The sequence below is a fragment of the Lithohypha guttulata genome (assembly GCF_036872675.1).
Source record: "Lithohypha guttulata strain CCFEE 5908 chromosome Unknown scaffold_4, whole genome shotgun sequence".
Taxonomy (NCBI): domain Eukaryota; kingdom Fungi; phylum Ascomycota; class Eurotiomycetes; order Chaetothyriales; family Trichomeriaceae; genus Lithohypha; species Lithohypha guttulata.
The window spans coordinates 1,846,616-1,871,170 of NW_027042753.1; the positions used below are offsets into that span (position 1 = coordinate 1,846,616).

Here is a 24,555-nt window from a genome sequence, read left to right on the forward strand (position 1 = left end):
ATGGTTCAGTTGAGTTATGTACATAAATATCCGGCATGTACTTCAGTTGTCAGCATCAAACGCACTGAATGGTGAGGGGCATCCCTGCTGTGCGATTGCATCACCGCTCTTACTCCATGTGCGGGCAGCGTCAATACTCGGGTATGGGTAAAAATTGAGACCGATCCACGACTTTTACTCCGTAATAGTGACCCGAAGGAAAAGCGTTGAAGAGATCAACGAATCCGTCATTCATACCGTTCTATCAATCACTTCCAAAATCAACGTGCAATCCGTACCTCATTGTCTGCTACCTAATAACGACCTAACCAGAAAATACAATTTTGCAGGCCCCATATGCATCTATGCCTTCTGAATCTTCTCGCGGAGAATGCCCTTGAGAGTCACAGCATCGGCGGCGAACTTGCTGATACCTTCCCTCAGTTTCTCGACTGCCATCTGGTCTTCGTTAAAATCAAATCTGAATGTAGCCTCGTCATTCAAATAGCTCTTCTTCGGGATGTCAAGCTTGCTGGCTTCGTCGGCGTGCAGCTTCGCCGGCACGTCGTCTTTGCTGTTGTAAAGCTCCTCAAGCAGGTTGGGCGAGATGGTCAAGTAGTCACAGCCAGCAAGCTCGGTGATCTCACCAACGTTTCGGAACGACGCACCCATGACGATGGTGCTGTATCCGTGCTTCTTGTAGTAGTTGTAGATGGCTTGTACGCTCTTGACGCCTGGGTCTTCCCATTTCTGGAAATCCTTCTTCATGGCCGCCTTGTACCAGTCAAGAATTCGGCCGACGAAGGGAGAAATCAGGTATGCATCCGCCTCAGCAGCCGCAATAGCTTGAACCAGCGAGAACATGAGTGTCAAGTTGCAGTTGATGCCTTCCTTCTGGAGCACTTCCGCGGCCTTGATGCCTTCGTATGTGGAAGCGATCTTGATCAGGATTCTGTCTTTCGAGATGCCGATCGACTCGTAGAGCTGTCCTGTGTTAGTAGGAGCATCACGCTTCATGTTCAATAGCTTACCTCGATGATATGGCGAGCCTTTCTGATTGAGGCATCCTTGTCAAATGAGAATCTGGCGTCCACTTCGGTAGAGACCTTTCCAGGAACTATTTGAAGGATTTCCTTGCCGAACTCAACCAGCAAGCGATCGAGAGTATGGTCAACTTGATCGTCAAGGTCCTTGCCCTGGTGGCTGTCAGCTTGTTGGTCCTTAACTCTGCCAAATTGCGCATACCTGCTTCTTGCCGTATTCAATAGCCACATCCATTAGCTTAGCATATTCCTCTTTTTTCGAGGCTGCCAGAATGAGGGATGGGTTGGTTGTGGCATCTTGTGGCTTGTATTTGTCGATGGCTGCCGAATTGTTAGATTCTGGGCAAGAGTTCTTAGATCAAAGTCTACTCACTAGCGAAATCACCAGAGTCACAAACAACAGTCTGAGAATGTGTCAAGAAGCATTCATTAAGTCTATCATCCGCGACTTACGGTGCCTGTGGCCTTCAGCTGATCCAATGAGTTCGACATGGTTGGAGTTGTGGTCGATAAGTTGCGATGCAGGGTGTTTCAGATTTGCTTCCTGTTATACACAAATTCGTGACAACAAAAGACTGTGATGCTTCAGAGAAGTAAAAGCTCTGCAGTCAAGAGTATATCTTTATGAGCGCAAACTCGCTACTGCCCTCGCTTTTTCCCAACCTGCCCAACGGCAATCGATAGCGGGACCTGGCGGGTTGTGTCATAAGGTTGGCCCTTACCTCATCAGGCATTTATGGATCGTCTTGCTTCGCCAATCCCAGCTGTCACAATATCCGCCAGCCGTTTGCACCACAGTTTGAATGTCGCTCATCGCGATGCTTCTTTAAATCAAACAAAGTGTGCTTCACAGTCGGCCCCTGCGAGATCTTGTGTGATCAATCGGCAGGATCGAAAGACTAGGAAACCCTACCGTCGGAACACGGTTTGCCCCGTGGAATTATGTTGTGATGAAAAGGTATTTCCGTGGGCCAATGTGGATTGCCAGCATCTAGGACCTGCCAGTCAAAATCAGCATCTGGGGTTATCGCTCATGAGTAATCTGGATAGCATTATCTCGGCCAGCTAAGGACAGTCTTCTCGTGATCGCGTTACTGTCCAAGGTCAGTTTCAAAATGGACAAATCGAACGAATCCTAAGCTGTGGTGTATGTATAGTATTATTATGATTAAGGTAATTTGTATGGTTGATTTTGTCAGTACAAAGTGCTTGGGGTATTGATCGTGACTGCAAATTTGTTCCTGCAAATCCGACAGACATGCATCGCTAGCGAGACTGCCTGCACTACGCAAGTCCAAAACAGAAACTATATGGGCTTCTATCAGAAGGCAAGTCGAAAGACAACTAGTCCTTCAAACCGAAGGCTTTGCGTAACATTGGAAATCTCTTCTTCTTCCCACTCTTCCCACCAATATCAGCACTGTTCGTCGGCGACGTAGCTGCCGATGACGGTTGGCGATCCAGAGGTGGTGGTTTGCCTGCGGCTGACCCATCAGATGTGGCAGGTCGATTGGCATTTGGTGATTCGACATCGTCTGGTATCTTTGGTGGTAATGGCCACGAATCACTCATGATTCTTTGAGGTGTCATCCGTCGTTGTAGCTTGCCACGTGTAGGCGACATTGGTCTAGGCGATGTAGGTGTCTCTTTGGCAGCTTCGAGCTTTTGACGTGTCTGCTCAATGAGGGCCTCCTTCTCCGCATCCGACCTGAAGCCAAGCGCTGCAGTCTCGGCACCTCTCTTCGTACCGTTAGATTTAGTACTCACAATGTTGACTACTGCTGCCGTGTTCTGCGGTTTAGCATCCAACGGCTCTTCCTTGTCCTTCTTACGTCGACCGAAGAAACCACGCTTCTTCTTTCCATCAGGTGATGACGGTGACATAGGCCTCTCTATTGGCTGTGGAGAGCTTGGCACTGCCATAGAGAGATTATTGTTTCTGCCAGATTTGCGACTTTTCTTGCCTTCGTCGTCAGAGCTGTCCTCCAGATCTGTCGAATCGTCGTCCCTGTTGCCTCTGGGAATACCACGCACAGGACGCAAGTCATCCTCTTCGTCACTTGAATCCCGGAACCTGGACTTGAACGGCACGCGTGCGGTGTCACGTTCGTCGTCTGAATCAATACCACGGCGTGGCTTGTTAGCATTCGCTATGGGCAATGGTGGAGCTGAGCTGGTTGATGGGGCTTTGCGACCGAACAAAGAGGATGATCGCTTCTCGCTGCCTTGATTGCCACGAAGTGTTGGCGTCTTGTCTATCGAACCACGCATTGTTGTGCGCATGGAAGGCTGTCCGCCCACGGGGGAAAATGGCCGCCGTTGCACAGGTGATACAGACCTTACTGCTCGACGGTCAATAGTATTAGTAGCAGTAGCTGGTTCAGCACGCATGCTTCGACGCATAGCGTACTTGCCTGAATCTGCACCCTTCATACGGCGCTGCCTTCGAAAAGAGCTTTCTGAGTCACTATCGTTGTCTACAGGTGGTAGTGGTTTCTGTGAAGCTTGTGAAGATCCTCGAAGACTTTTCTTCTGCAATGCTCCTTGTGCTTGAATTGAGGAATTGGTGGCAGGTGTAGAACCCGTAGACGCTGCGAGAGCAGCAGCAGCAGGGCCGCGCATAGAAGATCGCATAGGCTTGGGAGGCTCAGCAGTAATTGCATAAGGATTGAGACTTTGTGATGGTGGGCCCTGTGCACTCTCTGCTTCTTTGCGCGCCGACTTCTTCAAAGTCGATCGTGGCTTGGTTTGCGTAGGAGACTGCCGAGCTGGAGTAACCGAGTATTCGTGCTCGGACCTTGGCAGCGAGACTGGTGACTTTGCCGGCACAGGCTGCGGCAGAGGATGCGGTTGGCTAGCATTCTCTGAAGGGTATGAACGTGCTTCGGTGATTGGCGCTGCAGGCTGCAACGAAGCTCGTTTAGCATTCTCAACACGCTCCTTCCATCGCGCTTCCGTTCGTTCCCAGTCAGCCTGGGAACGTTCAGATTCATAGTGAATGTCATGAGGTTGGGCAGGTATCATTGGACTTTCGACAACTGACTGCCGGGTTGTTGGAGTAGGGGTAACAGGACTGCGCACAATCGCATTGATAGAGCCGAACCCATCGCCGTCGATCTCCTCGGCTGCGTCACTGTAGACACTGTCTCTGTCTGAGTCCTCCTCCTGGATAGAAGGCATTCTTTCGCGTTGTTCTTCGTGACCGCGAGCAGCGCTGTCATGCGCCAGAGGTTCTGAGTTTTCAGGTTGCTGGGCAGTAACAGCTGCATATATTGAAGGGTTTGATGGAAAGCTTCCAGGAACTTCTACTAACCATGAATCCTGAGGTTTGGTATCGTTTTCCTCTACGCCAGGAGTAGCAGGTTGTACAGCGATCCTTGGTAGTCTATCTGCGTTCTGGGTGTCCTCTTCAGACCCTGTACGCGGACGTGAAGACGTGATCTGGTAGGATGTATTTGTTGTGGTGACGGAGGGATTTTGGTCTCCAGCTTGCGCATATATACTTTCTGTGGCGTTGTACCTTCCTGTTCCGACTGACGATACTTCTGAAGCTTGTGGGCCCTGCTGATCAGAATCCTGCTTGTACGTTTCTTGAGAGAGCAAGCGACCAATTGCATGATCGCTCGAGATGGATGCATCCATAGTAGTCGGAGCTGTGCCAGAGGAGATCGATGAGGTAGATGAAGAGGATGGTGAAGGCATGCCTCGTTGGCTAGTTGTAGATTCAGGCTCACTCTTGCGTCCGTTGCGTACACTACCAAAAGTCGGCAGCAGGGGACGAGGCTTCATAGTATCTTCCTCCTCGTCGCTGTCTTCAGCAAGATAGACACGATTAGGTGATTTCCTCATACCGAACCACTTTTTGTCCTTCTGGTGTTGTGGACTCGCCACAATAGGCGATTCGGAGGTTGCTGGCTCGGCTGCAATACCAACCACAGATGGGTGAGTATCGAATTTGACATGCGCAGATTTCTTAGCCTTGTAGGGAGTTTCGATGGATAGGTCAGTCGCCTCACTTGGAGAGAGACTTGAGTCTCTTGCTCTATGAGCATCTGCTGCTAGTAATCGAGGAGAAGAAGCATGCTTCAGAGCAGGCTTTCGAGGAGAAACAGACCTGGGTGGTGGTACATGCTTCTCACCCTCGGTCATGTCGGCTGACAATCGACTAGAGAACCTGGCTGACCTCGACGGACTAAGTGAGGACTTCCGACCTTCGGGAGTTCTTAGCGTAGCAACAGCAGCTGATACAGGAGGATCAGCTGCTTGTTGCTCCAACTTAGAATTGTTGCCTCCAATCTTTCGTGACACGTTTGCTTCTGTGGTTTGGCGCTCGTTGGACATGAATCTCGTTGTCGCTGGGCTAGGTTCAACAGATGAACTGCCTTCATCTTGTTCACCTTCCCAATCCTCTCTAACAACAGAAGGTTGCTTCTGGAGGGCACCTGACGCTCTTTGGGCTCGACGAGACTTGGAAATTTCTGAGTCTGAGAAGTCGGGAATGTTGCTGTCCACAGGCGATGGCGGTGCAGGCGGAAAGTGCGATCCTTCGCCTGCGATTCTCGCCATGTTCTGGTCGCTCTGAACGTCTCTCAACGAGGTTTGATCCTGAGCTGGAGGACCCGGCGCAAGCGGAGTGACGATCGGCTTTTGGCCCATAGTTCCAGTCTGCAGGTGGCTTCCTTCATTCAGTGGCCCCTCTCGTTTTTTCTTTTTCTTGACTGGCTGCTGTGCAGCTTGCGCCACTCCATGTTGTATGTTACGAACCTCGGCCGGCGAAATGCCCTTCGGGGTCGATGCACTTGTTTGTCTTGGTGTGTATTGCTGGGGTGGCGGTGAGGTCGGTCTGGCACGATTTGGATAGGAAAAATTGTGAGAGTTATTGCTATCTGTCCTAGTGAGTTGTGGAGCTTCTGAGCCACTTGATACTCTTCTTGCAGCAGCAAGACCTGGGTTTGCAGCCGCCTTCGAGTTAGGAAGACCAGTCGTGGAGTTGCGATTGGCTGCTTGCCTCGTAACGTTATCCTTGCGCATCTGAAACTCGTCGATACTGGCCGACCTGCGCGAAGATTTCACAGGGACTGGAGGAATATTGTTGTAATTTTCAGGTAACTTTGGAACAGGAGGTTCCTGCTGACGTGAGGATATGGGCGCACCAGTGGCTGTCGAGGGTCTACCTGGAGATGGCTCGCGGAAGGTACGCTCTGTCATAGAGGCTGAACTACTTCGTCTTACCATCTTGTCGCTGCGGGATCTTCCTCTTGGAGCGTTGGAGCCGATAGAAGACTGTCGGTCCACCATGCGCTTCGTCTGTACATTGTTCACGGGTGTAGTAGCTGGGGACATTGATCGTAGTGCTGCGGCAGCAGCACCGGCGGCAAGTCTGGATTGAGGCGGTTTGCTAACGCCGAATGCTTGAGAAGCAGCCAGCATAGCAGGAGAACTGGTTGAGGGGGCCATCGGTCTCTGTAGATCATCGAATCAGCAAACATTGTTCCCAAAGCAATAGCACGAAGAGTGAAGAGCTCACCGAGACCGACACCGACCTCGATCGGCGCCCAAAGAGAGGCATGTTGGCAAAGTCGAGCTATCTGACGTAGACAAAGCTCCCAGGTTGCTTCCCACGATGATATCGATATAGTCGCGTGTCGCACAGGATCAGAAAGGATGCGAGAGGGTGTACTGCGCGAAGACGACTTGCTTTTCCATCACGGCTAGGATGACATGTGCTGTACCACAAGAGAAGGAGAAATATGTTGGAAGAAAGGAGCGGAATTGATTGGATCTGCCTGCAAGTTCGGCATTCACGGGAAAGTCTTTTCGAGTTGATATAGTCCAGGTATCACCAATGGAAAGAAATATGGACAAAGCAGGCTCAGGTCGTTGATAAACGGAAAATCTGGAGCAACGTGATGACAGCAAGCCATGAGGTGCCGTGTGTTTGGTCTGTTCAATGCTCGAACTTTCCTAGCTTCAATCTGGTCTGGTTGCGCTAATCGTGAACGGTGTCCCTAAGTACGTCACTCATTTGCTGGGAGCTCTCGTCATTTCCCGGTCCGTTCTCGCCGAATGTTAGTACTCCAGCTAACTGAGCCACACCCATCAACAACCAATCTCCAATACTACTAGTATGCAATTACTGCTTCCGCTCCTCTGGAATGCGCCACAACCCTCAAGCCTACAGTGAGAACGTTAGCATCACAGTATACTGCTGTTTGACATGGCAAGAGCAGAGGTCGCACCATCACATACATGGTCCGAACGAGGGAGCCGACCTCTGACATGGTGGGTGCTGAGGTGATTGCTTCAGAGGCAAAGCTGTTCGGATGCACGAAGGTGCGAATGTTCCAAAGTCCCCCTCACGGACTCTGAAACTCGCTTCGTCTTCTGCTCCAAGATTTAGATGCCGAAAAGATAGTGTTTGTAACCAACAAACCGTGAAACTTGCTATGCTTACTGCAGCATAAAGGTTACGTTACCCAGGGACTTGAGATAATACAACAATAAAATTCGACAGCGTCTATTGATAGACAATAACATGGCAGCTAACATGGATATAGTCCCAGCACAGGACACTCCTGACTTCGACGTCGATCCTAAAACCCTCCCACCACTCAGACTTCCAGAAGGGGTGACCTCACGCTTTATGGATACAAATGCTCTCAACTTCCACGTCCTCGAATCTGTACCCAAGAACGTAGGCACTACCCGCCCACCCCTAATTCTTTGCATACACGGTTTCCCTGAATTGGCCTATTCATGGCGCTACATCCTCCCTCGCCTAGCAGAGCAAGGCTACTACGCTGTAGCATTCGACCAACGTGGCTATGGAAGAACTCATTCGCCTGACCTGAAATCCATACCGGGACACTCTTTTCGCCCATTATCTCTGATCAAAGACACAATCAGCCTCGTCCAGGCTCTCGGTTACTCTTACATCCACACCATCGTCGGCCATGACTTCGGAGCCGTCACCGCAACATATATGACGCTGGCTCGCGGCTCAGCAGCACCTCCGGACTTCGTTCGTAGTCTAGTCCTTATGTCCCATCCATTCAAAGGAGTTCCTCCTATACTCTTCAACACCTCACCAAATCCCAACTTGCCAGCACCAGCAGACCAAGAAAGCTCGAGCGACCCCTACGCCAAGACTCGCGACCCAAAAGTCCATGATTCCTTAGCTAGTATAGAAGATCGTCCACGGAAACACTACAAATGGTACTATTGTACCCGACCCTCCGCCTCCGAAATGACCTACCCAGCTGGCGGGCCCCTACATACCTTCTACAGAGGTTACTTCCACCTGAAATCCGCAGATTGGTCTGGCAACCACAACCCTGCACCACATCCTCTCGCCTCGTGGACAGCACCAGAACTAGCAAAGATGCCTCATTACTACATCATGCCACGAGATGCAACCATGAGACAAGCTGTAGAGCGGGACATGGCCGACCAACCTCCCTCGACATTTGGCACGAATTGGCTCCCAGACGAAGATCTAGCAGTCTATGTGTCGGAATACACGCGTACGACATTCGGTCCACCCATGAACTGGTATCGCATACAGACATCTCCGGAAGCTGCGAGCGATAGCCAGCTGTTCGTAAATCGGAAGATCTCCGTGCCTATGAAATTTGTCGCCGGTAAACAGGACTGGGGCACGTATCAGGAGCCTGGAGCGGTCGAGGCTATGGAAACAGGTCGGAGTGTTGAGCAGGGATCTTACCTCGGGACGGTCCTGGTGGATGGTGCTGGACATTGGGTCAACCAGGAAAAGTGGGAGAGATGTGTTGAGGAGATTGTTGATGTAGCGAGACACGTTACGAGTGAAAATGGTAAGGGAGGAGACAATCAAGGACAGAACACTCAGGCAGGAAAACTGTAGCAATCAAGCGAGCACGTACGCGTAGAACAGAAATCGGCTGGCTGTTTTGTTCTGGTTGCAGTGAAACTTTGTTCAAAAAGCCATCCCTTGATTGTTACTGTGGTCCTATATTTCGAGCTCTATGTCGTGCTTCAGTCTGCTTCACTTTCTCATTCAACACAATACTTTGCCGAAGTCGTACATTCCTGGCACCATCTGCAGCACTCTCATAATTATCCCTACTCGTAGCCTCACTCTCCCAATGCCGTGCCCAAACACCTGATCGTCCCCTATCATCATCCCTACCCCTTTCCAACCCTCCCTTCTGCTTCCTCAGCTGAACAAGATCCTCCTCAACGCGCTGAAACTCCATTATCGTCCCTCGCAACTGTCTGTCACTGTTTGTGATCTTCATAAGTGATCCAAATAGGCCAATGACGATGACGCATGTTGCGATGCTTGTGATGAGGTAGAAGATGAGCATGAACATTGGAATTGTGTCGCAAGGACGTTAATCATGGGGGCTGACGGGGATGTTTATTCAGCGATTGAGGTCGAGACGTGTATCTTGCTCGTGTCATAATGAGTGTGGTGGTGCTTGGGCATTGTCGGATAATTTTACAACCCTGGGTTTGTCCTGTATTTTCGATGGATGCGTCGAACAGGGGTGCACGGCACTCGAAGGTTGAAATTAAGGTCGGATACGTATTTTGGCAACATGTCATTCAGAATTTATCATTACCTATAGAGCACGAGACAAGACAGAAACACAAAAAAGAAAAAAGGTACTAGAAGCGTAACTGTGCAATCATCATTGTCTTGTTTTGTCAAGTTATTCTGCTGCACATAGACATGAATTCACCTACTCCTTGCTTCAAGTCCACGAACGCAACGCTTCCTAAAATAGCCTTCCATTAAACTCCATATGCAATACGATGTGCCTCCCATTCTGTGTCCAACTTCTGCGAACCAGATCTTATCCTCCCGTATGCATGAGACAAGGATTGAATTGGACAGCCTCCGGCGCCTTGCTAATCATATTCCTGTGTTGCATTGTAGTGTTTCCAATATAAAATCCTCTTTCAAAACACTATTGACGATCGAGCGCCAGGTCACTCGTCGTTGGGCTAAGTTCCGTTTCTTCTCAAGGTTGAGTAGTTTCATCCTCAGACTCATCTGCGTTTTCGTCTACTTCAGAATCCGCAAGCTGCTCATCGTCAGTCGCAGAGCCCATGTCGTCATCATCGTCAAAGTCAAATGATTCTTGGTCCGAGTCTTGCCAGAAGTCGTCATCGTTAGCCGCCTTTGGAGTCGCAGCTCGCGTGAATTCATGAACAGGCATAACGAAGCCTTCTGGAATGTCTTTCTTGGATTTCTCAACATCGTCGGCGACTCGTTTCGTGAAAGTAGTCTTGTCATCTCGATACATGACGCTAGCATCAACATTGGCGGGAGAGTTGATCTCAGGGTCGTCGAGCAGGGACAAGATTGAAATGAGGACTGACTCTACACGTTGTGCAGGAGACCATCGTTCACCAGCAGATTCGCCAGACATGACATCTTCGCCAGGAGCGTGTAGAATCGAGATGCAGATTCGACCATCCGGATAGATGTTTGGATGCCACAAAGGGTGGGTGAAGCGGAAATCCGGTGGCACATAAGGGTACTTCTCTGGGAACTTTAACTGGCACTTGAAATAGCCTCCTGCGTACGCGGAATCCGGGTTAAGAACCATGAGAGCCAGGTTCCATTGGTAGATATTTTCTTCGTCGAGGTCTATATTAACCCATTTCTCTTTGCTCAATTCCTTGTACTCCTTGAGTAGGACTGCTTGCGATGGTAAAGGAGGCATGTTGCGGGAATTTGAGGTAGTAAGTCGAATCGTGGAGCTGAACTAGTCAAGTCGAGGGAAGTGGTGGGGTTTCGAAACGGATCTAGTTGAATATGTTGAAAGTTGTAGTTAGATAGGGAACAGAACAATGTCAAACAGCTTTTGGGTGGAACAAGTAGTGCAAGCGTGAGTGATTCTGCTGTGCACTTGTCCCGAGTCATGTGTATGCGGTTCGAGAGTGCAGTCTGGATGAATTGTCACCAAGCCATTGTCAAGTTACGAACAACAAGTCTCAAGTGCGGCGTTGTTCTGAACAACGAGAACCGAATCAGAGTGTTGAGCGGAAGTCAAAGCGTTGTGATGTGCAAGGAAGCTGAAGTGACTTCAGGTTTCCTGTATCGGCACACTGGCTGCTCGAGACGCGGAAGATTGACGTGTGGCGGAGATGAAGTAATAACTTCAGGCACGATGACTCTCCACAGCGTCAGCCGATTTCCAGAACAAGCTGATTACCAGGTTTTATCCGAGTCAAAGCAAATAATTCGACGGCAGTGATCTTTTTGGGAGGAGATGGAAGGTAATATGCACCTGCTCAGGAGCACAGAGAACACAATACTGCAACCTCATCCTACCACCGAGATATGGGCGTGTAAGTAGATTGATAAGTGCATTGGAAGTGCTGTCCTTATCGCCTCATTCACCGGGCATTTTGCCTCCTAGATTAGTCTTCGTCTTATAGCTCCTTCTCGTATCATGCTTGCATACTGCCCTATTCCGTACAGCAGAGGTCATGCTCAGTGTACAATTTGACAGCTTGGAAAGCTCATGCTTGCATCATGGAAAGCAGCAGAGCATCTGAACAACAGTGTGTTTCTTGAAATTCATGCCTGAGGCTTACAGTTTCTTTGGCCATTATAGAGATCGGAACTGGGTGCGCAAATGCCCGCGTCAAAACTTGAAGACGTCAATGAAATCGGGTGTTGAGTGGATGGCGTGCCCGAGTTCGTTGCAGTTTGTAGGTTCATGTTACCACAGTACTGTATTTGGTTACTATGCAGTGCTTTCTGTTTGCTTTGTCCTAATCTGCAGCGTAGCAGTATATTCTCAAATGACCAGGACTGAATCCGCGTATCATTCCTCGAATTACACTTTCACTTTTCTCCAGAGCCGACGCACCACGACGTGTACGACTATTAGACTGCTCTAAGAGCTTCGATCGCGACCTTCGACACGACGCATCGATTGTTCGGTACGACTCCTGCTCGAGATACAACAAATAAAATGGGTCAACAACACAAGAGTCGATGATCGATCTGAGGAGTGACTATTTCATTCACGTTGCTGGCTGGGAAAGAGAACATAATTAATACGGGTGGTGAATTACTTTCGCGATGCGACCAATCTGGTTTTACGACGATATCGACCCTCACTTTCAACGGCTATACCTGCAAGCCGTGTTTCCTCTTACTGTTTGTGCTCTAAGCCTACTTGTTCTTCTTGTCAAATCGACCACGACCTTTGTCCAAACCAAAACCAAGCAACAGCATCAACCCCTGGTGGACATCGAGGAAGATGAAGATCTTACTTTACAAAAGACCACTACAGACACCTCCACCTTCGATGTTGACAAACCAAAGGGCGAGGCTGGTGTGGTCACTTTCGAGCTAGTCATTCTGGGTTCTCAGCTTGCTGTCAACATTGCTGCTTTTCTTTACGACCACACCTCGACTGCTCTGAATTCAATCACATACATTGTCTTGTGGTCGTACTTGATCCTCTTGGCCATTCTTCGGCTCTACTCTACAACGACCGGCAATGTCTACCGCTTCCTCAAGTTATGGAACCATTGTGCTGTTATCTACGGGTTTGAATGGCTATGTGAAGTCATGCTTTTCAGGTCCGCCATCATACGTCCAAAGTCGTCACTATCACGGAACATCATCGCCACTCGCTTTGCTTTGACATGTGTATTGTCGTTCATTGTCCTCATTTCACGGCGCGGCAATCGAGCTGTCAAGGTCGAGTATGAGGCTGACATTGAGCCTTCCAGAGAACCTCTTGCTAGTTTGTTAGGTACTTTGACCTTTGCCTGGATTGATAGTATCATTTGGCGCGGCTTCAAACGACCTTTGGAAATGACCGATGTATGGAACGTCTCTCCCAAGGATAAAGCTGAGCATGTTCTCGAACGCTTTAGGCAGATCAAAAAGACTCATATGCTTGCCGTGCGACTGCTTTTGTTCTTCAAGAAACAGCTTCTTTTACAAGGTCTTTGGTGTGCCATCTCCAGCATTGCCATGTTCATGCCAACGCTGTTACTGAAAGCCATCTTGGAGTATGTGGAAGATCCTGTAGGTACTTCTACCAACGCTGCTTGGCTTTACGCCGTTCTACTTTTCGTTACTGGACTGGTTCAAGCTCTGGGCGATGGCCAGTCCTTATGGATTGGCCGCAAAATTTGCATTCAGATCAGAGGTGTCATCATTGGCGAGGTTTATTCAAAAGTTCTACGAAGAAAAGCAGCAGCTACTGCTGAATCTGAGCCCGCAAAGGAAGATCTGGGCAAGCCGTCGTCATTGTGGCAGAAGCTACAGTTTTGGAAGACGAAGGAGTCTAAACCAAGTATGGATGGCCACGTGGACTCCCAGAAGTCAGTGTCCGTTGCAGCGAGCAATGGTACAGTTATCAATCTGATGTCCATTGATTCGTTCAAGGTCGCCGAAATTTGCGCTTATTTGCATTTTCTGTGGGCTGCTACTCCTGTTCAGCTTGTTATGGCGATCGCATTGCTCTACAAAGTCCTTGGTTACAGCTCCTTCGCTGGTATCGTTCTGATGGTACTAGTCTTGCCATGGAACATGTGGATTGCAAAATCCTTCACTAAAGCACAAAAGGCAATCATGGCCGCTACTGACGCCAGGATTCATGCCACTAATGAAGTTCTGCAAAACATTCGTATTATCAAGTACTTTGCCTGGGAGAAGAGATTCGAAGAGAACGTCAATGAGAAACGTCAGACAGAATTGACAGCCTTGTGGCGAAAGTACATCTTGTGGGCTGCCGCATATACCATATGGGGTGGTATTCCCATTTTGATAACTTTCACCTCCTTCTTGATCTTTACAAAGGTTGAGAAGCGTCCACTTGTGCCGTCCATTGCTTTCCCAGCACTCTCAATGTTCTCGCTGTTGCGAATTCCTCTCGACCAGCTTGCCGACATGGTCGCGCATGTGCAAGAGTCAAAAGTTTCCGTCGACCGTGTTGAAGAGTTCTTACGTGAAGAGGAGACGGAGAAATACCTACAGCTCAAGCACAGTAGGCAGGCATCGCCCCATGAAACTAGGATTGCTTTGAAGCACGCCACGTTGACCTGGGGTTCCTCGGCCGAAACGTCCAAGAGCACAGGCACTCCTTTTCGGTTGATCGACATGGACATCGATTTCATCGTTGGCAAATTGAATGTCATTGCGGGCCCTACTGGCTCAGGCAAAACTTCTCTGCTGATGGCGTTGCTCGGCGAAATGCAACTCCTTGATGGTCTTGTACATATCCCCGGAGGATGTAGTAGACAACACCTGCGACCAGATTCAACAACCGGTCTGACAGAAAGTGTGGCATACTGCGCTCAGCAAGCTTGGCTAGTTAATGCAACCATTAAAGAGAATATTCTGTTCGCATCTCCATTCGATGCTCGTCGCTACAAAGCTGTTATTGATGCGTGCGCACTTAAGCGCGATCTGGAGATTCTTGATGCTGGCGACCAAACTCTGGTTGGCGAAAAGGGAATTACGTTATCTGGAGGGCAAAAGCAACGGATCTCCCTGGCTCGAGCACTTTACAGCAATTCCAAGCACATTCTGCTTGACGATTGTCTGAGTGCTGTTGATTCGCACACTGCTAAGCACATCTTCGATGAAGCACTGATGGGCAAGATGATGACTCACCGGACCTGCATATTGGTTTCACATAACGTTGCCTTGGCAGTACCACAGGCAAGTCACGTTGTGGTTCTGAACAACGGAAAGATTCTCTGTCAAGGGTCCCCAGCAAGTGTCGCAGAAAGTGGTCATCTTGGTGATGAACTGGCCAGGTCGGTTCCAGCATCACGCATTGCCTCTGCAGTGCCATCTAGAACGCCGTCTCCTGGAGTTCAAGAGCATGGCATCGTTAATGACGTTTCAGATGGACCCACTGCTACAGGAGAGCTGGATGTAGCAGAAGAGAGTGGATTCAAAGCCGACCGCAAGTTCGTGGACACAAGAATCGAAGCGAAGGCTACCGGAAGTGTTGGGTGGCGCACGATCAAGATGTACCTGCAAGCCATGGGGCCATGGTACTATTGGGTCTTCGCCGCTTCTGGCTTTGTTGCCGTCCAGGTTGGTTCGGTCGCTACCAATGTCTGGATCCGTCAATGGGCTAATGCATATCATACCTCAAGTCAGAGCAATCATGTGGCCTTGAGTGTATTGCAAAGTCGATATGCTCATTCAGCTGTGCCTGCTGGTAGTCTGGTCTTGCAAGGCTTGCCTGCAACATACATTACCAGCCGGACGGATCTCCAAGCACATGAAAACGTGGATTCGACATATTATCTTGGTGTATATGCTCTAATTGGAACAGCTTACATTATTATCTGCCTTTCACGCGAATTGTTGCTCTTCAAGGGCTCATTGCAAGCCTCTCGAGTGCTTCATCAACAATTGCTCGGGAAAATACTCCGGGCAACGTTTCGATTTTTCGACTCGACACCGCTGGGCCAGCTCACGAACCGGTTTTCCAAGGATTTACAGTCAATCGACCAAGAAGTGGCGCCAGTCGCGATCGGACTGTTGCACAGTGCCGCATCCGTTGTGACGATTGTTGTTTTGATAACGACCATCACACCAGGCTTCCTCATTCCTGGTGTTTTTATCGCGCTAATATATATCCTGACTGGGATGTTCTACATTAAGGCTTCCAGAGATCTCAAACGACTTGAATCTGTCCAACGAAGTCCTCTGTTCCAGCACTTTGGAGAAACATTATCGGGTGTGGTAACCATTAGAGCTTACGGCGATGAAGCACGATTCGTCAATGACAGTCATCACAAGGTCAATACTCACAATCGACCATTTATCTATTTGTGGGCAACCAACAGATGGCTTGCATTCAGGGTAGACTGTGCAGGAGCTCTGGTAGCGTTCTTCTCTGCTATGTTCGTGGTACAGAACGTAGGCAGTATCGATGCTGGTGCTGCTGGCCTGTCGCTCTCATATGCCATCACTTTCACACAGAATGTCTTATGGCTGGTACGGCTATACGCAGCCAACGAACAGAACATGAACGCTGTGGAACGAGTGCAAGAATATATTGTCGTTGAACAAGAAGCCAGTGCACAAATACCGGAGACAAAACCAGCGGCCAATTGGCCAAGTCAGGGGGCAGTGCATTTCATCGACTATTCGACAAGATATCGAAAGGACCTGGAACCAGTCTTGCGTGGTGTCACATTCAAGATTGCTGCAGCCGAAAAAGTCGGTATAGTGGGTAGAACGGGAGCTGGCAAGAGTTCGCTAGCATTGGCACTCTTCAGAGGTCTCGAGGCACAAGGGGGTAAAATCTTGATTGACGATGTTGACATTGGACTGATTGGTCTACAAGACCTTCGCGAGGCAATTACCATAGTGCCACAAGACCCTACGCTCTTCACGGGCACGTTGAGGAGCAATCTGGATCCATTTGGTCTCTTCACCGATGAAGAGATATTCACGGCATTGAGACGTGTCCAACTTATCACCAGTGCCTCTCGTAATGTGTCTGAGAGCTCGCCATCGTTGCCGAGCAATGCTTCGACGCTTAATGGTACCGAGAGCCTCCACGAAAACGAAGGGACTAATCGTTCCGCCAACGGTACATTGTCGTCAGAAACACCTACACTTGTCAAATTTGCCAGCAACACCAAGGAAAACCAGAACATATTTTACGATTTGAGCACGGCGATTGCAGAATCAGGCTCTAATCTATCACAGGGTCAAAGGCAGCTACTATGCTTGGCTCGCGCCTTGCTGAAATCACCGAAAGTGCTGGTGATGGACGAAGCAACTGCATCAATCGATTATGCAACCGACTCGAAGATTCAGGACACGCTCCGGGAGCTGAAGGAAAACACGATCGTTACTATCGCTCATAGACTACAAACCATTATTGACTACGACAAAGTGCTTGTCCTTGATAAGGGTGAAGTGGTAGAATATGCACATCCTTGGGAACTGGTTCAGAAGGAAGAGGGTATCTTTCGAGGTATGTGCGAGACGAGCGGCGATCTAGAGCTCCTTCGAGATTTGGCAAAGAAAGCGTGGGATTCAAAGCGTCTGATCGATGTATAGACATATTGTAAATTGTGTTACAAGCATGTATACTTGGAGAACATGTACAATTGGGTGGTGTCTTGATTGGCAGCCTTATTTCGATACCACTTGTGGCCTGGGAAGGCGTGTAAACGTATACGATTAATGGTAGCCACAACAAAAGATTCTGATTACTCTTTGTTCCAATGCTTTGGTATAAATTTGCTGTAGAATGTGCTGGTCATCCACCAAAGTCATGTGGGCTGGAACTGCGCCACATACTTGCAAAAACATTGTGACCGGTATCGCGATTGTCCTACTGACCTGCTGCGGCATGTAGTCTTCCTGCGCAATGGGCCACAGATCCGCCTTCCTCAAACCGACATCATTGACTTCAGGTTCTACTCTGCCAACTATATCTTTCTCGTCTTCATCCCACAACAGTTCGGTGCTCGCCATCCGTTCCGCACGATACCTCGGACCAGAATCATGACCTCAACCACTAAGTACCAGCCAGCGCCTCAGCGCGACTCACTCGACGAGCCATCCTACTCGCAGGCACCACCTACATACCAGGCTGCAGGACCCAGTAGCGCAGAGGGCGGTTATGGTGCTACACGGCGATCTGAGGATGACAACATTCCTGACGACTTCAAGGTAAGCATTTGACTTCTGCGAGCCGAGACACGATCTGGATATGCTGACAATAGTGATAGTTTGGCACCTCAGTCTCAGAATGCGATATTACCATTCGTCAGCAATTCGTTCGCAAGGTCTACACGATCCTTACGTGTCAGATTGTCCTCACCACCGCACTTTCATCCGTCTCTTTCTTCTCCGATAGCTACCGCAATTGGATCCAGTCCAACAGCTGGATGATGTGGATTTCGCTGTTTGGCGCCATCGGTTTTATGCTCTTGACCTACTGGAAGAGAAAGAGTTATCCTACGAACCTAGTGTTCCTTACAGGCTTCACTGCACTCGAAGCATACAGTATTTCGGTCATAACCAGTTTCTATGAGAGCCGAATTGTCCTACAAGCCTTGGTCATCACGGCCGCAATCTTCGTTTTCCTCAGCCTGTTTGCGTGCCAGACCAAGTACGACTTTACCGCATGGCAGCCATACCTGTTCGGTGCACTCTGGGTGCTGATCATCTTTGGTTTCATGGCAGCTTTCTTCCCAGGTGGACGCACGATCGAGCTGGTATATGGTGTGGTGGCAGCACTGATTTTTAGCGGATACATTCTGGTTGATACGCAGATGGTGATGAGCCATTTCCATCCAGAGGAGGAGATTGCAGCCAGCATTTCACTTTACCTGGACATTCTCAACCTGTTTTTGGCTATTCTCAGAATCCTCAACAGCCAGAACAGAAACTGATGATTCGATGTGGACGGGGTCTAATACAGTTTTGGATGCATTTTTTCTTATTACCTGAACTTCAGAGATCAATTGTTTGACGGATGCGTTGGCAGCAGGTGCTACAGCTGGGTTAAGAAGAGACAGTGAGGTCTTGAGCAAGAAATTACGAAGTAAGGCGTGTCCCAATCGATAGTCTGGCGTTGCATAAAACCCGAGCCGTGCTATCTGTACAACGTTACTTTTCAGTTCTTGATCACGCCTAGGTACCTGTCTTCCTTGACTCCTTTATTCTTGAAGAGATGACCAATTCCATCGACAAATGACTCCGAGTTGGGTGTGATTGTACTCTGCTTCCTGTATGTTCACGCTTGGTTGCAAGCATTCCCTTCGCTCTTTCAGCCTATCGCTTTTGCCTTCAACACTGCTCCCTGCACCGGTGCGGGGATATTTCTACTCCTATGGCCAAGTTTCTACTTGAGCAATAGGAACGAAAACACGTGTCTCGAGCGATGGAGCTTGCGAGCTCATAGCGGGGTCTTTACGAGCACAAGCTCTTGCCTTGCAACACGTCCATGCCTGATTTGATCACTCTTGCGGACATTCAGGATCGCCGGATGTACCTGGCTTGCGATGATCAGCTTCGCGTTCGTGGTGATCTCAATCATGACGTCCTTGTGTCGCGATTACATTCTCGATCGTGGATGTGACCAAAGAGCCAAGCAAGCGTTGTCCGTATTCCGAGAACCAGCGATGACATGATGCAAGGTACTAATACCTACCAGTACTGCAGAAAGCTAGAATCAGCTTAAGCTTGGACATATACCTGTCCGTTACCAAGCTCGATGGAGTTCGTCTTCTGCGCACTCATCGAGACGACGACAACATGAGGCGATTTGGTACTGTTGTTGCAGCACTGACTGCAGCAACCGCTGCTCAGACTGTGCAACAGGATCCTGGTGTCATTCGTGACCCGGGTACATATGGACCACAAGTAGAGGTTGTCCATCTCTACTACGACCAATGGCCGACAGGTGCGATAGAGCTCTACTACATGCTGTGTCTCTTAGACTGACTCGTCGCAGGCATTGCAGTCTCGCGCTCCGGGCGCATGTTTTCGAACTACCCACCAGCTCTGGACCCGATGAACCAAGCTTACACGGTCGCTGAACTATTCGCCAACAACACCGAGCAACCGTACCCGAATCTTGCAATCAACACCCCTCCAGGAGGAAGGATCAATAACTCCGTCTATCCACCTACAGGTGCTGGTGATGCCAACCACTTTGTTGGTGTACAGAGCGTGGTTATCGACCCTGCAGACCGCTTGTGGGTTCTTGATACTGGCAGGGTCGCAACGCAGAACGGAACACAGCTTACTGCAGCTTATGGTGGACCGAAATTGGTTGGCATAGATTTGAACACAAACTCAGTGTTCAGGACCATTGTGTTTAGCCCGACTGCAGCACCAGCAGACTCAGTGAGCCACACTTCTTACTGATGGATTAATCCCTAACTGAGACAGTACCTCAACGATATCCGCTTTGACCTCAACCCCTCCCTCACCTCGTCTGGTCAAGGTGTGGCCTACATCACCGACTCCTCCTCCGAAGGTCGCAATGCCATCGTCGTTGTCGACCTAGGTTCCGGCGAAGCTTGGCGTCGTCTTATAAACATCCCAGCAGTGCAAGCTGACGAAGGGTTTGTCCCTACTGTGTGGGGGCAACCTGTGTACATGAATGGAACCACAGGAATGCCTATACTCAATGTCAACTTTGGCGCGGACGGCATCGCACTATCCGTCGATGGAACCACTTTGTTCTTCAAGACAACTGGCGGTCGATATACTTACAGTGTCCCAACTGCACGATTGCGAGACCGCAGTCTGAATGCCGAGCTTCTGGCCCGAGGCAGCGTCGGCAACCTGGGCGAGACTGGCCTCAGTGATGGATTAGAAACTGACACGAACAACATGATCTATGGTGGTAATATTGAGGACAACAGTATTATGATGTTCAATCCCAGCACAGGCATCATGTCGACGTTTGTTCGCGATCCACGCTTTAGCTGGACCGACACACTGAGTGTTGGATTTGATGGATACATTTACTTCACGGAAAACCAGCTATGGCTTGGCTCAAACTTCCAGGGCGGTGTTGATAGACGACAGAAACCATATGTTCTGTTCCGTGCTAGATTACCAAACGGCGGCACAAAAGTAACTCAGAGTGCGCCTGGAGCAAGCAACGCGACAATGAGTATGTAAGGTTTGAGGGGGCCGGTAATGACCAGCGTCTTTATCGAGATACTCAATTGTGACAATGGCGTAGAAACGTGTAGCTGTTAGCATCTTGTGAGCTCATGCTCAACCGATTTACGCTTACCCATCGACCAAGAGATGAATCCGCGATTTCAGCCGTTGGCAATATCACCAGTATTAGATCTCGGATTATGTCTCCTGCGGCTCTTAACGTGTTTCAAAATAAGCACTTTGCTGACCAGAGCTGGTTTCAATCATGTGACCATGGCTTAGACACCAAGGTCGTGAAAAATTCGCTTACTATCTATTATTTACCAACCAAATAAATCTGGTGCTTGACATCGGCTACACCGATGCCGCACTTCCAGTAATGGAAAATATTCGAGTGATGTGTTCTTGGTAACCAAGTTCAATGTGGTCAGTATCTAATTTCACTGATCTTGAGGCGCGTCGTGAAGAAGTAGCCGGTGTATAGGGCTCTCTAAGCAGGTCAGGCAGCAATAGTCATGTCTTGTAGACGTTTGCAAGCCAAGCTTCACCTCTCCCCAGCTCTTGCCATCTTCGATTGTTATCTTCTACAACAGCAACACCAAGTAATTTTGTCGCGTGCTCTCAGTCAGTTGCCACTTCCTGCTTCACGCCAACTTTTGTCGAGGCAATCCTGTCCATGTGGATGTGCTTGGTCTTTCGGATGTCGTGGTCGCCGAACCCCTGACTGCAAAAGGAGATTAATCTGGCTTCCGTGGCCAGCTGAGATCTCATATCCGATACTCTTGGCAACGCCTCGCCTGCTATGGCTTCCAAAAGCGCCCATTTCATGTGGCATCGTCGTCTACATCCGGCTTCGCTACACCTTTGATATCCCCTGTTTCTTGTATTTTTGTTTAACTCATCCGAAAAGACGGTCTTGGGCGTGGATGCCATGAGCTGCAACACGGGTTCTATGAGCGCCTGGATGATGTCCACCCTCTCGGTTCAGCATGTTTTCGTCCACGCCTAACAATCCACCCTCATGGTGGGAGGATAGCGTGCGGTATGTTTTGAGTCAGCAGATGTCTTTCGTGATGCCTTCTTGTCGCGCTTCTTGATCAGAACTAACCAATGCATTCCATTCTAACCATCTAGATATCTGCGACACTGTGAAGGTGGTTCTGTCGTGGTGTACGCCTTAGCTGGCTCGACATCATGCAGATCTTCAATGACCTCCAGCGGTACTTACCACTCGCCCAGAAAAACAGCGAACGAAACATAGCAGTCCCGATCGGTGCTCAGCAAGGCTTCAAACCTAAGGCAATTCGAATACCTTCCTTGTTGGCACTATTCTTTCTCTTCACAATATGCGTTACCTGGCTAGAAATCTTATTGGGAAAGAGCGTTACATCGACTCAATACTACGACACTAGTGATATACAGAACCCGAATGAGAAAAGACACGAGCTGGTGGAGAGACAAGCAGCAGGACAGTGCCCGGCGAACCCAATCGAGGCCTCTAGCAGTCTATCCAGTTTACAGAGTCAGCATGCCGACCTATGCTCGACGTATACGGCCGTCTACAAGCCTGCAACGACCAATCTGCCCCCAGCACTACAGTCGAACTTTGACTCATGGATTGCAGTGTATAGCTCAATGGAGGCCTTGTCTGACGCTGCTAAAGCTTGTGTAGAGCAAGCCTCCGCGACTTCGTCTCTGTCCTCGTTGTTGAATTCCTTGACGTCGTCTAACAGTGCTAGCTCAGCTACCAATAGTGCATCGGCAGCCGCCTCAAATATTGCCTCAGCGTCAGCGTCAGCATCAGCGTCAGACACTGCAGCCTCAAGTTCTGCCGCGTCAGCCACCAACAGCGTATCGGCAACACCCTCGGCGAGCGCAACAGACTCCAGCAGTGACGCGCAATCGAACACAGCTGCCACCACAGATGAAAGCGCTGCATCTACGTCTGGAAGTTCTGTGTCTAATACTGTGACTTCGGCTAGCTCACTTTCTGATACTGTAAATTCTTCTGCTGAGACCTCAGCCAGTTCAGCCAGTTCAGCCAGTTCAGGATCAGCAAATACCGGGTCAACTGAGTCAGCAAGTGCTTCTGCCTCGACGGGTACGATATCGACAGGCTCTACCTTGAGCGATCCTCAGGTTAGCGATTCAAGTTCGCTAGCGTCTGCATCGACCACAGACAGTGAATCTAGCACTCTATCCCAATCCACGAACGCCAGCCAGAGCTCTGATCTAAGCACAAGCGCCGACACGAGTGTAATATCAACAACCTCTGACAATGCGCAAACCAGCAGTACTCAAACTTCTTCCCAACCAGTAACATCGAGCATTAGTAGCAGTGCTTCGGCAGAGCCTTCGAGCGTGGCCTCAGTATCAACCGCTAGTAGTACAGGGTCAGCGACTCCGACGACTACAGATTCAACTGCCTCATCAGCAGCAGCTTCTACTGTCGACACCTCCAGCGGTGCGACCTCCAGTGGTGCGACCTCCACTGAGACCTCCAGTGAGACCTCCGTCGAAACCTCTAGCGTTCAAACTTCCGTTGTTGTAAGCACTACTGTTCTATCTACCACAGACGCGACAACTTCTGGATCTACAAGCCAATCAAGCGACGTGATCGGTGGAACGAACGGACTAAGTTCTAGTACGACAGTACAATCCAGTCTTGACAGCTCCTCTACAACACTTGACCCTGTGACACCAACAACCACGACAGACCCAGTCACAACTACGACAACTTCAGTATCAGAAGAAACATCGGACACTTCATTGCAGCAAACGTCTACTTCAACGACGCTGCTCACGAGTTCTATTATTCCGTCCACTCCAGACGTCACGACATCCACATCGGATTCGCAGACAATCATTACCTTATCCGAGACCACGGAACTATCGACCACTTCCACAGCGGTTGTGATTCCCATAACAGAACCGCCCTCTGCAAGCACTACTCCAGACTCTACGTCGTCAACCACCGGCGTGACTGACAATGAACCGCCAACGACTTCTTCTAGTGTCGAAGTGTCTACACCTGAAGATGTGTCTAGTACAACGGAGACCAGCAGTATTATAGAGATAACGAGCAGCAGTACCATGGAGGCGATAAGCAGTAGTACAACAGAGGCAACGAGCAGTACTCTCAGCACGATATTGTCAATAAGCACCACAGAAACGACGAGCACGAGCGTCTTATTAGAGACGACTGGTGTCGAATCGACAAGCACTCTAGGAACGACCAGCACCATCGATACCAGCAATGCCACCAGTCCCGCTGCCATAGGGGCGACGACGACATCCATTGCGCTGACAACGGCCATCGCTACGACAACGGATGTCACAGCGATTTCAACTACAAACCCTGTATTGATAACTGACTCATCCAGTGTGCCCATCACAACTACTTCTGCGGTCGAAGTAATCACCATATCGCAGCCTCCGCCTACTTCCACATATGTCAATGCAACAAGTAATAGTACACTTCCAGCCACGACGACTTCGCAAATTGGAGATCTGACTACAACTTTCAGTGCAACGAGTACTAGCAGTGGCTTATCAACGACTCCATATTCAAATACGACCATTGATACAACGAGTAACGATGCGAGCACGCCTTTAACGACCTCAGAGTACACAAATGCCACAACTCCAGTTCAGACGACAAGTACCAGCACTCTATCGGCAACCACTTCTGAGTATTTGACCACAACCTTCGATGCACCAAGCAACGGTACGGGTACGCCTTCGACGAGTTCCGCCTACCTCACCACGAGTGATGACAGCAACGGCAATGGCACTGTGTCTACGTCGACTTCTGACTATGCGACCACGGTTACTGACAGTAACAGCAATGGTACCACGTCTACATCATCTGTTGAATATATAAGCACAACTACGACTCCTGCA

The 24,555-nt window shown here is 49.5% G+C and overlaps 6 protein-coding genes across 6 annotated transcripts; 3 read left to right on the plus strand and 3 right to left on the minus strand.

The window, feature by feature from the left end:
• Nucleotides 1-342: 342 nt before the first annotated feature.
• Nucleotides 343-1,514, minus strand: TAL1 (Transaldolase; the record flags this gene model as incomplete). The annotated part of the gene is made up of 5 exons (XM_064900173.1): nt 343-963; nt 1,011-1,175; nt 1,225-1,343; nt 1,396-1,426; nt 1,476-1,514. 5 exons carry the CDS (start codon nt 1,512-1,514, stop codon nt 343-345), a joined length of 975 nt encoding a protein of 324 aa, XP_064753485.1.
• Nucleotides 1,515-2,366: 852 nt separating this feature from the next.
• Nucleotides 2,367-6,591, minus strand: LTR64_005836 (uncharacterized protein; the record flags this gene model as incomplete). Its single annotated transcript, XM_064900174.1, has 2 exons — nt 2,367-6,485; nt 6,550-6,591. 2 exons carry the CDS (start codon nt 6,589-6,591, stop codon nt 2,367-2,369), a joined length of 4,161 nt encoding a protein of 1,386 aa, XP_064753486.1.
• A 754-nt stretch (nt 6,592-7,345) lies between these two features.
• Nucleotides 7,346-8,904, plus strand: LTR64_005837 (uncharacterized protein; the record flags this gene model as incomplete). The annotated part of the gene is made up of 2 exons (XM_064900175.1): nt 7,346-7,355; nt 7,580-8,904. 2 exons carry the CDS (start codon nt 7,346-7,348, stop codon nt 8,902-8,904), a joined length of 1,335 nt encoding a protein of 444 aa, XP_064753487.1.
• A 1,123-nt stretch (nt 8,905-10,027) lies between these two features.
• Nucleotides 10,028-10,735, minus strand: CDC34 (Ubiquitin-conjugating enzyme subunit; the record flags this gene model as incomplete). The annotated part of the gene is made up of 1 exon (XM_064900176.1): nt 10,028-10,735. One exon carries the CDS (start codon nt 10,733-10,735, stop codon nt 10,028-10,030), a length of 708 nt encoding a protein of 235 aa, XP_064753488.1.
• Nucleotides 10,736-12,105: 1,370 nt separating this feature from the next.
• YBT1 (Transporter of the ATP-binding cassette (ABC)) lies at nt 12,106-18,422 on the plus strand (the record flags this gene model as incomplete). Its single annotated transcript, XM_064900177.1, has 3 exons — nt 12,106-16,993; nt 17,381-17,697; nt 17,757-18,422. 3 exons carry the CDS (start codon nt 12,106-12,108, stop codon nt 18,420-18,422), a joined length of 5,871 nt encoding a protein of 1,956 aa, XP_064753489.1.
• Nucleotides 18,423-19,287: 865 nt separating this feature from the next.
• LTR64_005840 (uncharacterized protein) lies at nt 19,288-20,667 on the plus strand (the record flags this gene model as incomplete). Its single annotated transcript, XM_064900178.1, has 3 exons — nt 19,288-19,435; nt 19,487-19,881; nt 19,927-20,667. The coding sequence occupies 3 exons, from the start codon at nt 19,288-19,290 to the stop codon at nt 20,665-20,667; spliced, it is 1,284 nt and encodes a 427-aa protein (XP_064753490.1).
• Nucleotides 20,668-24,555: the final 3,888 nt, after the last annotated feature.